The sequence below is a fragment of the Tursiops truncatus genome, chromosome 9 (genome assembly GCF_011762595.2).
Source record: "Tursiops truncatus isolate mTurTru1 chromosome 9, mTurTru1.mat.Y, whole genome shotgun sequence".
NCBI classification, from domain to species: Eukaryota; Metazoa; Chordata; class Mammalia; order Artiodactyla; family Delphinidae; genus Tursiops; species Tursiops truncatus.
In genome coordinates, this window is record NC_047042.1 from 76,545,462 (window position 1) to 76,560,011 (window position 14,550).

The 14,550-nt window shown below is 41.3% G+C and overlaps 1 protein-coding gene across 3 annotated transcripts in view; it reads left to right on the plus strand.

The window, feature by feature from the left end:
• CPED1 (cadherin like and PC-esterase domain containing 1) overlaps window positions 1-14,550 on the plus strand; it is a 303,604-nt gene that overhangs the window by 251,482 nt on the left and 37,572 nt on the right. For all 3 annotated transcript variants that reach the window (XR_012334048.1, XM_019924796.3, XM_073809873.1), the window contains exons 16-17: window positions 1,378-1,495; window positions 10,650-10,786. Coding sequence is in view for 2 of the 3 variants with exons in the window: in XM_019924796.3 (XP_019780355.2) it covers window positions 1,378-1,495; window positions 10,650-10,786 (255 nt within the window). In the remaining variant the exon portion in view is untranslated. The remainder of the gene's footprint in view (window positions 1-1,377; window positions 1,496-10,649; window positions 10,787-14,550) is intronic.

Consider the following 14,550-nt stretch of genomic DNA (forward strand, 5'->3'; position numbering starts at 1 on the left):
AATCAGTTTCCTAAACTTCAATTTCAGTCATGAATTAAAAAATGAAAATATGTATACTAAGTCAAGATTTCAAAAAGTCGCACACTACCTCCATTCCTTTTTTTCCTTAATATCCGGACGTGTTGGTATGAGATCTAGGAATCTGAGTTGGTGGTTAGGATGTTTGAAAGTCTGAGGGAAGCTGACCAGAAATTGCTCATTAGAGGCAGAGGTACAGAGCAAACAAGAGGTCAAAACAATTTTCTCTCCATTACTGAGAATTTATAATATAAAAAGGGGGACAACTAACTGTAACATTTTACACATTCAACAAATATTTATCATTATCTACTGTACGCTAGGGACTGGGTGTATGTGGGAGAAAAATAATTATCCGTTCTCATGGAGTATTCAGTCTAGTGGAAAGGCACAAATAACCAATGCAATTACCAAGTGGTGAAGAGTATGAAGGAAACAAATGATGCCGACAGACAGTAACACATAACTGTGCTACCGTTTCAAGAGATCTAAGACACAAAAAGATGCTCTCCTTGCAAAATTAGGAAGAAAGCATTCCTCAGAGTGATTTTAGCATTTTTACCTGGCCTTAATTGTGGTAGGCTGAGAGAACCTGGTGAAAGAGTAGCAGTGGAACCAGGTGAGGTGGGATAGAGGGAAACAGGACAGGTACAGATGCCAATAGCTTTGTAGGATAAGCTAAGAGAAAATGAGAGCAGGACAACCTGCTAGAGCAGAGGAGAGATTTCAAAGCCAATGAACTGCCACTCTCCAATGCATATGGCAGACTATGGAAGGTATTGCTTAGTACAGAACATGCCTCCCTAATGAATTTCATTGCAGTGAGCTGTTACATACTTTTATAAATATGTGAAGGTGCTTTAGATGAAATATATGTATTTGATTCCATTTCTAGCATATCATAGATCCTCAATAAATGTGTGCTGAAATGAAATTCATCTGTTAAATTAACATTCTCCCCAAGTATTTCCCATTTCTTTTCTCACATTGAGTCTTTTCCCCTTGATATATTGTCCTCTATTATACTATGTTATATTTTTAATGAGTCAACAACACACAGGTATATTTTTAAAGTAAAACTGACATTTATTTCTTTAAAAATTGGCAGAGCAGTAACATGAGTATCAATGCCAAAATAAAGATTAACTTATCATTAGAATTTATTAATATGAATCCCCTAATGGAAGTAGCTATTAATAGCAAAAACAACCATGGATGAATAAATATCAAGAGAAGGGTAAACAAGAATTGCTCCCTTTTATCCAAAAGTTATTTGGCACAGAAAGTCTTGTTTTGTAGATTTTATTACTACAGGTCAGGTTAATTACTATACAGCTAATTTTTATCATTGTAATGCAGGATTGTGGTTTGCTGATTCAACCAGAGGAAACCTGCGGGTTACAGCCCATTTCTTCTGACTACATTGAAGCCATTTCACAGCCGGGACTAAAGACCTGTCCATCTGGGGACACAAAAGGTGACTATTACACTGGATATCATTTCTACTTTTTTTTAAAAAATCCTTTAATATAGATAAGTAGTAGATGTTTATTTATTAAACTATTCTTGTACAAAAAATCAAGGTAATATGACTTTTTCACTAATATGAACTACAGCACATAAAATTAATGTAAATGCATTGTTTTAATATGTGAAATATTTTGATTAATCAAATGCTTTTCTTTTCATCCTCTGCTCTTTGCTTAGTTAATGCATATTCACCTTTAGATTTCAGCCAAAAAGTCACTTGTACCGTAATGCCTTCCTTGAGTCTCTGACTTGTTTTCCTTATTACATATTTTCATAGCACCCAGTGTTTTTCTTCCATGGCAATTTCCTCAGTTATTTAAATGATTAAATGTGTAGTTGACTGTTTGATGTCAGTCTTCCTGGGCTGTCAGCTGCATGAGGGCAGGGCATCTGAGTTGTTCACACTCTACTAATTCACTTAACACTATACTTTCCACAGAGTAGGTACAAAATAAGTTGACCTTGTGAACCCAAAGAACTGGAAAGGATACATGTTCAGTTTTAAACCATTTCTTTTAGTTAAAAAAAAAAAATCTTTGGGAATGGTCACTAACATCTCCCATACATTGAACATGCATAGAGGCAGGAAAATCATGATGTCAAATTCAAATTACAGTGTTCAATCCTGCCTACGCCTAGGGCAGACCTGGAATGAGGCACTTTGGTGCCACTGTCTACTTCCCCTGTTTCTTTCCTTCCCCAGCACTGTTCTTTCAGTGGAGGCTAGTGGGGTTAAGCCAAAGCTGGAACTAAAAATGCCTCCAAGACAGTAAGAGGAGGAAAGAGCATCTTCTCTGCGATTCCTGGTTACTGCTCTGGCCTCCTGACCCCAAGTCTCCCTCCAACTAAAAAGTCTGAGAAAACACTCAGGAGCTTTTCTACCCTTGCCATGAACTTCACACCACAGCTTGAACAGGAAATGAGTTTCACAAATGGGTGGGACAAATTGCAATTTGGCATGCACGGTTAACAAACGTGGGCATTTCTTGAACATGTGTCCTAAATAATAAATTACAGTCAGTGCATAGGGAGGAATTTACCCATTATGGTGTGTCGGGTGGTATGATTTATGATTCTTGGCTAAATGAGATATATACTCTTATATACAAAGGAGACACCAATGTGTCAAGATATTTTTTATCAGATGACAATTTATGAGAATCATAAAAACAACTTAATTCTGTTCCTCCTACTGAACCGAGTCAAAAGTTCTTCAACAAAAAGTTGAAGATACATTACTGAGATTCCTCAAGAAGTGGCAGCTTCTTCTGTCCATTAAACTTGCAGTAACTTATGCCAGGCCCTGTTCTGAAGCCATGCCTGGTCCTTACAAGAGAGGCTGCCATAAAACAGGGGCCTTGGGACTTCCCTGGTGGCACAGTGGTTAAGAATATGCCTGCCAATGCAGGGGACACGGGTTCAATCCCTGGCCCAGGAAGATCCCACGTGCTGTGGAGCAACTAAGCCCGCAAGCCACAACTACCGAGCCCACGTGCCGCAACTACTGAAGCCTGCGTGCCTAGAGCCCATGCTCTGCAACAAGAGAAGTCACTGCAGTGAGAAGCCCGCGCACTGCAACTAAGAGTAGCCCCCACTCACCACAACTAGAAAGCCCGGGTGCAGCAATGAAGATCCAGTGCAGCCCAAAAATAAATAAAATTTAAAAAAAACAAAACAAACAAACAAAAAAAACACAGGGGCCTTCTGGTAACTTGAGTAGTTATGCCTCTTTAAAAAAAAAACACAATATTGACACCCCAGTCAAGTTCATATTCCTTAACCTGACAATAATCTGATCTCTCCCAACTTGTCCTAGCCTCTTTTTCTTCTTTCTTTTTTGCTCTGCATTGGGTCTTCGTTGCTACGCATGGGCTTTCTCTAGTTGCAACGATCAGGGGCTACTCTTTGTTGCGGAGCACACGCTCTAGGCGTGCAGGCTTCAGTACTTGCAGCACATGGGCTCAGTAGTTGCGGCACGGGGGCCCTAAAGTGCAGGCTCAGTAGTTGTGGTGCACAGACTTTGTTGCTCCACGACATGTGGGATCTTCCCGGACCAGGGATCGAACCCATGTCCCCTGCATGGGCAGGTGGATTCTTAACCACTGCGCCATGAGGGAAGCCCCATCTTAGCCTCTTGACCTCATTTCATGCTGATAGTCAGCTGCAGGACTCCAGACTACTCCCTAGGAAGTCCTTCTTTACTACCCCACCCCTAGAGTTGCTTCTCTTCTATGCACCCAGAATATCCTGGACATATGTCTACAAATAGCACTCACCTCATTGTATTCCAAGTATCTAATTTACATGTTTCTCTCTCTTCCTCTAATCAGTAGTCTTCAAAGTGGAATACTGCAGCCACGCAAGGGGAGTGAGTAGCACAGAGCAATCCACAGGGAAGAAGCCAGTAAAGATGAAAATATATGTACATTTATTTTTATTTAATTATGCTTATTTTATGTTTTATGATGGATATGTATATATGTAATATATACATATAGGAGTAGGTGTACGTGTAGTACAGGGTACGTGTATTAATATGTCAAAGGTGCATCAGCAATAAGTTTGTACTGATGGCTGCACGTAGATCACAAGTGTGTCCAGAGCAAAGATTGTACCTTATTCATCTTTCAGTGTCTGAGATATGATTTTAAAATAGTGGCTGAAGTAAAACCACGATCCAAGCCCTCCTCTCTTTCACAGAAGACTCTTAGCAGCAGGGCGCGATCAGCTAGAGACAACAGCTCCATCCTTGAGGTCCTAGAGACCTAAAGATTCAAGGCAAATGAGTGAGATCAGAGACAGCACTTTGCAAGAATGCACTTCTTTTTTTTTTTTGCTGTCAGAGATGATTTCCTTCCTTGATGGTAGGACTCCCTTCTATAGAAAGAAGTTGTCACATTAGATGACATTGGGAGGACGTTTATTTTAGGACTCTTGCTTTAGCTTATAAGGCCATAGAATGGCTCCAAAATCTTATTTTCACAGCACATTACAGTTATTTGGCAGAACTGAATCCATTTTTTCTCCTTGAAAAATGTTTTTTCAATAACACTAGCTAATATAATTTTGAGTGACTTCTTTTTACTAAGTTGAATTCTAGCCTTTTGAAAATAGTTTAACTGTAAGACACAACCTAAGAATAAAATCTTTTGCTCAGTAAAGAAAAAATAATTCTTCTAATTTGCAGAAAGAAGCAATTTATATGATCATTGAGTGAGAATTACATTTAAAGAAAATAATTTAGATTGCATTTTATAATATGTAAACAAAAGCTTTTATCGTATCTTTTTTTTTTTTGCGGTACGCGGGCCTCTCACTGCTGTTGCCTCTCCCGTTGCGGAGCACAGGCTCCGGACGCACAGGCTCAGCGGTCATGGCCCACGGGCCCAGCCGCTTCGCGGCATGTGGGATCTTCCCGGACCGGGGCACAAACCCGCGTCCCCTGCATCGACAGGCGGACTCTCAACCACTGTGCCACCAGGGAAGCCCTATCGTATCTTTTTTTGGAAGAAAATATAACAACTTACACTTTAGTATTTCTAATATTGAAAATATAAATGTATTTTTTCTTCTTAAGTAAAAACTGCCTTATTTTATAGCATTATAGAGTCAGGAATTAGTGCTGTCATTTATATGATTTTAGATCTCACCATGGCCCTAAATCACAAAGTCGAACTTCTTTTCTCCATTATATCACCCAATCCAATTCACTTAAATGGCTGAAATTTAACTTGCATTAAATATAAAGCTATAATGATAAATTAAATAACTTCTCCCAAAAGGCAATTTCATTCCTCAGAATGTTATTCCCTAAGACATATGTCATACCTTGTTTCAGAAATCACAGCTTTGATTCATTCATTGTTTAAATGTATAACACAGAATTTATGTCCTTCTTCTTGACAATTTTTGTTGAGCTGGAATCATTTAAAATCTCAAGAAAACCCAGTTCTGCAGATGTTATACCGATGTCTATTTCAAGTAGTATTACTAACTCACAATTAAAAAGGCATTATCAAGTGATACAAAAATGCAAAGAGTTATAACTATAAATATATAGTAGTATGAGCCATTGGAGCTAAGTCTTCAGAGACCCAATCAGGAATCTTTCTTTATGTGCATGTGATCTTATGCCCACAAACTAATACATATTTGTATCTTTGTGCATGCGACTGGTCACTTGTTTCTTCAGCCTTAGCAGCAAATGGCCAAAGATCTTGGTTTGTGCAAAACTAGCTGTCAATGAGTTTGGGAGTCGGGTGAGGAGACAGTATTTGGGGAGGGGATACACCCGCTGTTAGATACTCAAGGATCTGAGGAAAACTGAGCCCTTCAAAGTATTATTAAATAATATCTCATTTTCAGAAACACATTTATGTCCCCAACATACCACCGTCTTATTAAAAAAACATAGTCTCTGAGGACATGAACCCACTGAATAAATCCAGCTTATAAAAATACATTTATTGCGACAACCTGTTTGTGGTTTTCTTCTATAAGTGCTACCAGAGAGACTGCTGAGCCATATTGCATTTTCAACTGATGATTATGTGCTGACCTAACCTAACGTGATAAAAGGATCAGCACATTGGAGACTCTGAGACCTCGATTTTGGTCCAGCCCTGTTGTTGGCATGATCCCACTTCTGTCATTTAACATCTTGGGCCTCAGTTATCCTCACTATAAAATAAGAAGATGGAAAAGAGGGGATCCCAGGCCCCTTCCAACTTGTATCCACAACCCACAAAATGTCTATGAAAAAAAAAAGACTATTTCAGAAGGAGGTTTTCTTGAGGAATTCATCGACGAAGGATAAACGTAAAGGCCGTGTCTAAATCAAATAGTATTAGGAACCAAACAAAGATGTGAAATTTGTGGATTACTGGTTACAAACCCTGTATGCCAGGGCAAAATTAGAATTAGAAAGCAAGATATATTCTGAATGAAAACCGCAGAGGAATTATAAAAGAGAATCGGATGGAGAAACAAACACTTTTGAGAACAGTCTTCATTTTGCCATTCAAACCTCAACACCGCTCCCAAATGCTCAGTGTTGTATCTTTAAGTATTACTGCTATTCTCTCCATCTACAAACTTGGAAACACCTTTCACCGAGCAGACCTTCTTTTTCTCTCCAGTATATACGGTCTGTCGTGGAGAGCAGTCACTTCTTCAGTCTCACTCCTGTCAGGTCTGTCTCCACGTAAAACCATCCATTCCACCTCTCCGAATCTTATCTATTCACAAATCCCTCTTCACATCTTATCTGCTCCACGGAACCTGCCAGACAGCTCTGACCCCCATGGTGCTGTCTTTATTCTGATCTGCCGTGGCTTAGGGTGAAGTTGGGTGGGGACGGTAAAGTATATTCATCAATTTCTAGTATAAAGGCACTGTGGCCGATGCGCTACCTATTTTTCTTAAAGAGAAGTAAATGTAATCATGAAAAGATTAAGTAATTTGTCCAAGGTAAACAGTGGTTCTCAACCTTGACTGCATATTGGAATCACTTGAAAAACATTAAAAAAAAGACTGATACCTGAGTTCCATATCCAGTGGTTCTGAGGTAATCAGTCTAGGGTACGACCTGGGCATGAGGATTTTAAAAACCTTTCCAGGTGACTTTAATGTACTGAGTTGAGGTCCACAGAGCTACCTGGAAGGAGAGCCCAGGTGTGTGTGTCTCCAAAGCCCAGGCTCTTTGAGTACCACACTGATATTTTTTCTTAAGTATGAATTACCTATTATTAAGCTTTTTACATGTGTAAATTGTACCCTTCTCACCTGATTATAATTTTTGAGGTTTCACATTATAATCAACAGCATGGACTCTGGAGCTGACTCTTCAGCTCTGGTCCTGGGTCTACCGCCTCCTAGCTGGAATATATTGGACAAGTATCTTAACCTTTCTGAGTTCCAGTTAAGTCATTAGCACAATGTGGGTGATAAGAGGGTGTCTCTGAGTTTAAATAAGTTAATATATGAAAGTGCTCAGAACATCCCTGACATCTGAGAGGTGCTATAACAATGTTAACTATTTCTTTCTTAGTTATTACCTTATTTTAACAACAAGAGTGCCTAATACCTAACAGGGTACATACTTCAACACTGTATTGAATGAAAATCCTCCTAGATGGAGAGTGATATGTATGTAGAGAAATGGAAGGTCATTCACCGGACCTGAAATTGTGGAGATAGTATATTTAATGGGTAGATATTGAATAAGGCAGTTTTCTGGAATTCACATTAAGTTTAAAAATCAAAGCAAAGAAAAAATTGTATGGTAAGAGGAATAAACAAGTCCACATTACTTTTGGACTGTCCAGTAGCTCAGCTCTCTGCTCCTGTTGGCAATCCTCCATTAAAGCAATTCTGCTGTGTGTATTCATCTCTTCCTGGAAGTCATACTCTTCTTGTCTCCCTTCCTTTCTGTTTCCTTCTGTTTCTCCCAGTTTCTCTCTCTTAATATACCCATGCTTTTTTTTTTTTTTGATTGGTGTATAGTTGCTTTACAATGGTGTGTTAGTTTCTGCTGTACAACGAAGTGAATCAGCTATACGTGTACATATATCCCCTCCCTCTTGGACCTCCCACACCCCCTCCATCCCACCCGTCTAGGTCACCACAGAGCACCAAGCTGAGCTCCCTGTGCTATATAGCAGGTTCCCACTAGCTATCTATTTTACACATGGTAGTGTATTTATGTCCATCCCAATCTCCCAATTCATCCCACCCCCCCTTCCCCCCACCATGTCCACACGTCCGTTCTCTAAGAAGTCTGCATCTCTATTCCTGCCCTGCCAATAGGTTCATCTGTACCATTTTTCTAGATTCCACATATTTGCGTTAATATACAATATCTGTTTTTCTCTTTCTGACTTACTTCACTAGGTATGACAGACTCTAGGTCCATCCATGTCTCTATGAATGACCCAATTTCATTCCTTTTTATGGCTGTTCTGTGATCAACCAGTAAGAGCTATAAACTAGATCTCTCTCCATATTTTGTTATTTGTAACTATTTCCACACACGCAAACCCTCACATACACAATTCTGACATCCCCGAGTCATGAAATTTAAAATGAAGCCTATTAATCCCCTGAAAGTAGAAATTCTTCCTGCTAAAATTAGTGTCGCATCAGATACTTTTGTTAGCAGAACCATAAATCAAAGCCAGAGTGGATAAACTTGTTAAAAACTTTCCTTTCTAACTCAAAAACTATCGGGGAATATTTAGCTCCTCAATATATTTTTTAAAACAAAGGTTTTTCTTTTCTTTATTTATTTATTTGGCTGTGTTGGGTCTTCGTTGCTGCGTGTGGCAAGCAGGGGCTACTCTTCATTGCGGTGCGCGGACTTCTCATTATGGTGGCTTCTCTTCTTGCGAAGCACGTGTTCAAGGCGCTCGGGCTTCAGTAGTTGTTGCATGTGGGCTCAGTAGTTGTGGCTGTGAGCTCTAGAGTGCAGGGTCAGTAGTTGTGGCACACAGGCTTCGTTGCTCCGCGGCATGTGGGATTTTCCTGGACCAGGGCTCGAACCCGTGTCCCCTGCGTTGGCAGGTGGATTCTTAACCACTGCGCCACCAGGGAAGTCCCATAGCTCCTCGATATTTTGAAGAGAAGCATGAAGCAGTAACATAAGCAAGACCTTTTGGGTGGAACAGATGATTGTTGAAGACATAAAGGTATTCTCCACAAAGGGCACAAATAACTGCTCCATGTTTAACATGCTGGTTCACACTCCGTTCCTGAAAAGATAAACAAGGAAAAAACAAAAATCAAAAGTCATTTCAGGGCTTCCCTGGTGGCGCAGTGGTTGAGAGTCCACCTGCCGATGCAGGGGACACGGGTTCGTGCCCCGGTCCGGGAAGATCCCACATGCCGCGGAGCGGCTGGGCCCGTGAGCCATGGCCGCTGAGCCTGCGCGTCCGGAGCCTGTGCTCCGCAGCGGGAGAGGCCACAACAGTGAGAGGCCCGCGTACTGCAAAAAAAAAAAAAAAAAAAAAGTCATTTCATGATATTTTTCTAATAAATTATTAATGTGTCCACTCACACTAAAAGCTGCAGTGTTTTGAATGCATGTTACTTTATCGGTAAAATAAGAAAGATCTTAAATGCAGCTTTTTGACAATATTCATTTATCTTGTAAACATTTACTAGAGCTTGTGCCCTACTTTGTGCCTGAAATCAGCTGCTAACAAAGGTGAATATGATGTGGTAACTGTGCTGGGTCCTTTAAGTACATTATCCCATTAAATCCTCATACCAATCATGTGAGAACAGTACACACCTCATCTAACAGATGAAAAAATTAAGGTGACAGAGCTAGAAGGAGGTGAAGAGATTCACAGCAAAAAGGCCACCGATCAAATTAAGGAGCAATCACTATTCTTCAAAACAATAAATTATCAGAATATTAAAGTAATTGTCTTATCGTATCTTGAATCTCTGGAGAGCAGAGAATGTAACTATTATTGGATTGGTAACCTAAGCATGTGTTAGGCTAGGAAATATGTGTGGCCAACCACCTCAGTATCAGTGGTTCCCTATATACTTTGGTCCTATTAAGTGCCTCGTGTACTGTTTGAAAATAAATAATAATTGAGTAGTACCCAATCACTTTAATTTTTTTTTAAGTATGTGTTTTTACGGAACAGAATTCATACTTGACTTCAGCATGAACTGTGTTATTTCAAAACATTACTACTTTAGGGTTTCCCTGGTGGCGCAGTGGTTGAGAGCCCCCCTACCGATGCAGGGGACACAGGTTCGTGTCCCGGTCCGGGAAGATCTCACATGCCACAGAGCGGCTGGGCCCGTGAGCCATGGCCGCTGAGCCTGTGCATCCGGAGCCTGTGCTCCTTAGCGGGAGAGGCCACAACGGTGAGAGGCCCGCGTATCACAAAAAAAAAAAAAAAAAATTACTACTTGAGATTCTGTTTGGTCGGCAGGAGGCCATGCACTGCTCCACTGGGTTTATGTAAGAGTGGTCTGCTCTGTGATTTCTGTAATGGTGTGCCATTGCTGAATTCTAGACTTACTTGCAAACTGTAATTTCACCCATAGAAACTGAACCAAAGAAGCTTTGCTGTCTCTTCCAGGCCAGTGGATCGTGCCTTGCCTTAGCTGTTCAGACAACAGGACCTGTGACTGGAGAGAAATCACTTGGCAGCCTCACAACTGTCACTATGGTGTCCTAACTAAGCCTCAGCTCCAGCAGTGCCTGGGAGGAAGGAAGGTAGGCTCTGGATCAGTGGGGGAGACCTTTCATTTACACCACCCACAGCACCAAAACTGTACTTCCTAGACCAATTCCTTCTCCCTCACTCTGCAGAGGACAGCTAACTGAACGCAGTTTGGCTTTTTGAATGAATGCATTATCATAGAAGAGCCTGAACAATTTTTGTTCACAATGCTCAGTTATTTCCAAATAAGTCTACTTGACAGACTGAGGCTCTAAAAATCATGTCCTGTGCTGACCCAGTTCCATGCTGGGCCAGGGTTTTCTCAGCCCACATGGGTAAGAGCTGGCCATGTCAACTGACAGTTGGCGATTCAGAGCATCTGGCCTTGTCAACTGTAGCTCTCGCAAGGCACTGCAGTTAAAACAGCCATCTGTGGCTGGCACAGGCGGTAGAATGTTCCTGCATGTAAGACTTCTGCTCCCGCTTACCCCGTGCATAGCATGGTTTTTACACACTAACCTTCCTGATCTTCTCTCACGTTCCCGGGCAGGTCTCGCATGGACCTCGCTAGGCTGCTTTTCCTTTAGTGTGGCTTCTAAGCTGATTTCTTGGACGTGCAGTGTCTCCTTGCTAGGCGTGCTCTGACTAGGTAGATTCCAGCAGAGCTCTCGGACGTGCGAACTGGGCACATAGACTGAGATGCTTGACTAACATGAAGTAAGTAATCCTTCTGCAGACTTTCAAAGTACCTTTTATTAGATGGACATTTCCTTACAAACTGTTGGCAAGCTCTCAAGCACGGGCAAGACTGATTTCAAAACCTGATTGTTTTAAGAAGCTCTATGATTCATAAAGTGCAGTGGAGTAAATATATGTCAATTTTTCAGATTAGGCCTATGTTCAGATTTTCTACCAGCAAATGGTTTAAAGAAGAATGACAGGTGGGAGAAGCAAGGCAGGGGAATGGACCTCTTCTTCGTGGAGATTCTAATATAAATGCCCCAAAGTTCGTGACTGAGAGGATATCTAAAGATAAAGCAGCAGTATTAGTTAGTTTCAAAAAAGGGAAGGGAAGAAAAGAAATGTCAGAAACGTCTGTTGCTGTATTATTAAGTGAGCATTGATTCTGTGCAAAGAACCGTGCTACTTACTTGTGCACACCTTAAATGCTATCAGACTTTGAGCTTTAGGAGGGCAGCCAGTGTGTTTGATTCGCTACCATAATCTTGCTTGGCACAGCATTCGTAACATAATAGTCACTTAATAAATATTTGTTGAGTAAATGAATAAGTTAAAATTTTATTTATTCCTATTCACAAGTCTGTAAGGTAGATATTTTTAGATCCGTTTTCTACTTAAGAATGTTAAAGTTCAGAGAGATTGAGTAATTCACCTGTGATCCCACATGTATGTAAGTGGCCACTACTCAGGCAGTTTGAACCACCAATTTGGACAACCCAACCTCCATATCCTAGAAATGTAGGACTGGAAACAATGAAGATAGTTCTTGTCATGAGTCAGACTTCTCCAAACTCTTTCAGAATCTCGTTCTGACCTCAGGAAGATTCCGAGATGTCATCGTCTATTAACCTGAAAGTCAGTAGATGTTCAAGTTCGTCACTAAAGTCCGTGGCTTTGGACAGGACACATTGTTTCTCAGGCTCATTTTCTTCATCTGTAAAAGAAGAATAAGTCTATATGGTCTAATCCCATGCTGTAGATGAATCAACTTTGTAGAAAGCTAAATGCCTTCCCTGTCAGTCTTAAAATACCATAGCCTGAGTGACTTAAACAGATATTTATTTCTCAATAGTTCTGGAGGCTGAGAAGTCCAAGATCAGGGTGCCAGCACAGTTGGGTTCTGGTGAGAGGCCGCTTCCTGGCTTCTCTTGGCTGCCTTTTTGCTGTGTCCTCATAAGGTAGAGAGACAGAGACAGAGAGACCTCTAATGTCTTCCTCTTCTTATAAAGACACTAATCCCATGATGGGGCCAACACCCTCATGACCTCATCTAGACCTGGTTACCTTCTAAAGCTCCACCTCCTAATACCATCCCATGGTGGGCGGGTGTGGAGGGGGGAAATTAGGGTTTCAACATGTGAATTTCGGGAGGACACAAACACGAAGTCCACAATACCGTCTTTGTTCATTTCAATTATTAGCAACTCTACAAAGTAATGATAAGAAAAAGGAAAGATCTCTTCTTCCTACGCGTTAGAGAGAGATGATGTTACAGAGTCTGAAAATAAAGGCCTGTGTTCAGATCAGGCGATCCCCGCAGAGACCAACCAGCTGGCTGCTAGGAAGTGAGGGCTTGTCTTAGGGATTCTTTGGGTCCAGAAGCGTCCTTCAGAATCGCAAGCTCAGAAACTCAAATTCGCCAGTATACTGGCAGTGGTCCTACAGAGTCTGCTGCGTTTACCAGGATGCCAGTTTACTTTATACCCAGCAGGGAAGCACTGTACATTTTTAGCAGAGCAGCGGCACAACCAGAATTAGAAAAACCATCCTGCAATAGTATGGAGGCTGCCTACGGCAGGAAGAAATGGGCATGGTGCTGGGGGGGCAGAGACTGTTTAATGGAAAAATTCTGTCGCGCCACCCTGAGGAAGCCACGAAAGTCAAGAATACGTATAGAATAATCTCATCAATGCAAAACCTAATGCAAACACGCTTACACACATGGAATATTTCTGGAAGTAACAAGCCCTTAAGAATGATTACATAAGTTGGACTTCCCCGGTGGCACAGTGGTTAAGAATCCGCCTGCCAATGCAGGGGACGCGGGTTCAATCCCTGGTCCGGGAAGATCCCACATGCCACGGAGCAACTAAGCCCGTGCGCCACAACTGCTGAGCCTGCACGCCAGAGCCCACGAGCCACAACTACTGAGCCCGTGCGCCTAGAGCCCGTGCTCCGCAACAAGAGAAGCCACCACAGTGAGAAGCCCGTGCACCGCGATGAAGAGTAGCCCTCGCTCATCACAACTAGAGAAAGCCTAAGGGCAGCAATGAAGACCCAACACAGCCAAAATTAATTAATTAATTAATTATTTTGAAAAAGATTGATTACATAAGTGGAGGGGAGTAGGGGAGGAGTGGGATGGTGACAGGATTGGCCATATATTCTGCCAGGCCCAGGGCAAAACGGAAGTGCAGGACCCTGTGTTCAATAATTATTAAGAATTTTGAGAAGGCAAAAGCAGAGCAATAAACCAAGCACAGGATCCTTTTACACACAGACCCTGTGTGAAGGCCAAGAACATATGGCTGTGAAGCCAATTCAGGTAGTAAATTATGGTTGGCAAAGTGTGACGAAGTCTTTTTAAATACAGGTTTCCCCCGCTATCCGAAAGTAGAGCGCTCCTATGAAGCCTTTCGTAAATCGAAATGGAGGACAGTGAAGCGTATCCCCGATTTTCAGAAAGTTCAATTGACAACCATTTGCTTTTCGGAAAGACCTATATTAGTACCTATTTTTGCTAACCAAAAGAAATCCGAAGAGGATTTTCACTTTTAGGAAAAATGCCTGTCTTAAATGTAGGTCTTTCAGAAAAACGAAGTGGCATAAATTGAACTTTCAGAAAGCAGGGGATACATGTATGTGTGTTACCTTTATGTTTACAATGTGTGAGCACCTTTTTAAAGCCAAAAATCTATATTTTGAAAAGTTGTATAAATCAGAACTTGGGCAGAGGCCGTGGAAATGCAAAGAAGGGAAAAACTGAGAAAGACATTTTATATTCTGAATCACAGGACTTGGTAATGTGCAGACAGGTTTATACCCTCATGTACCACACAGCACAGAGATAATTGTG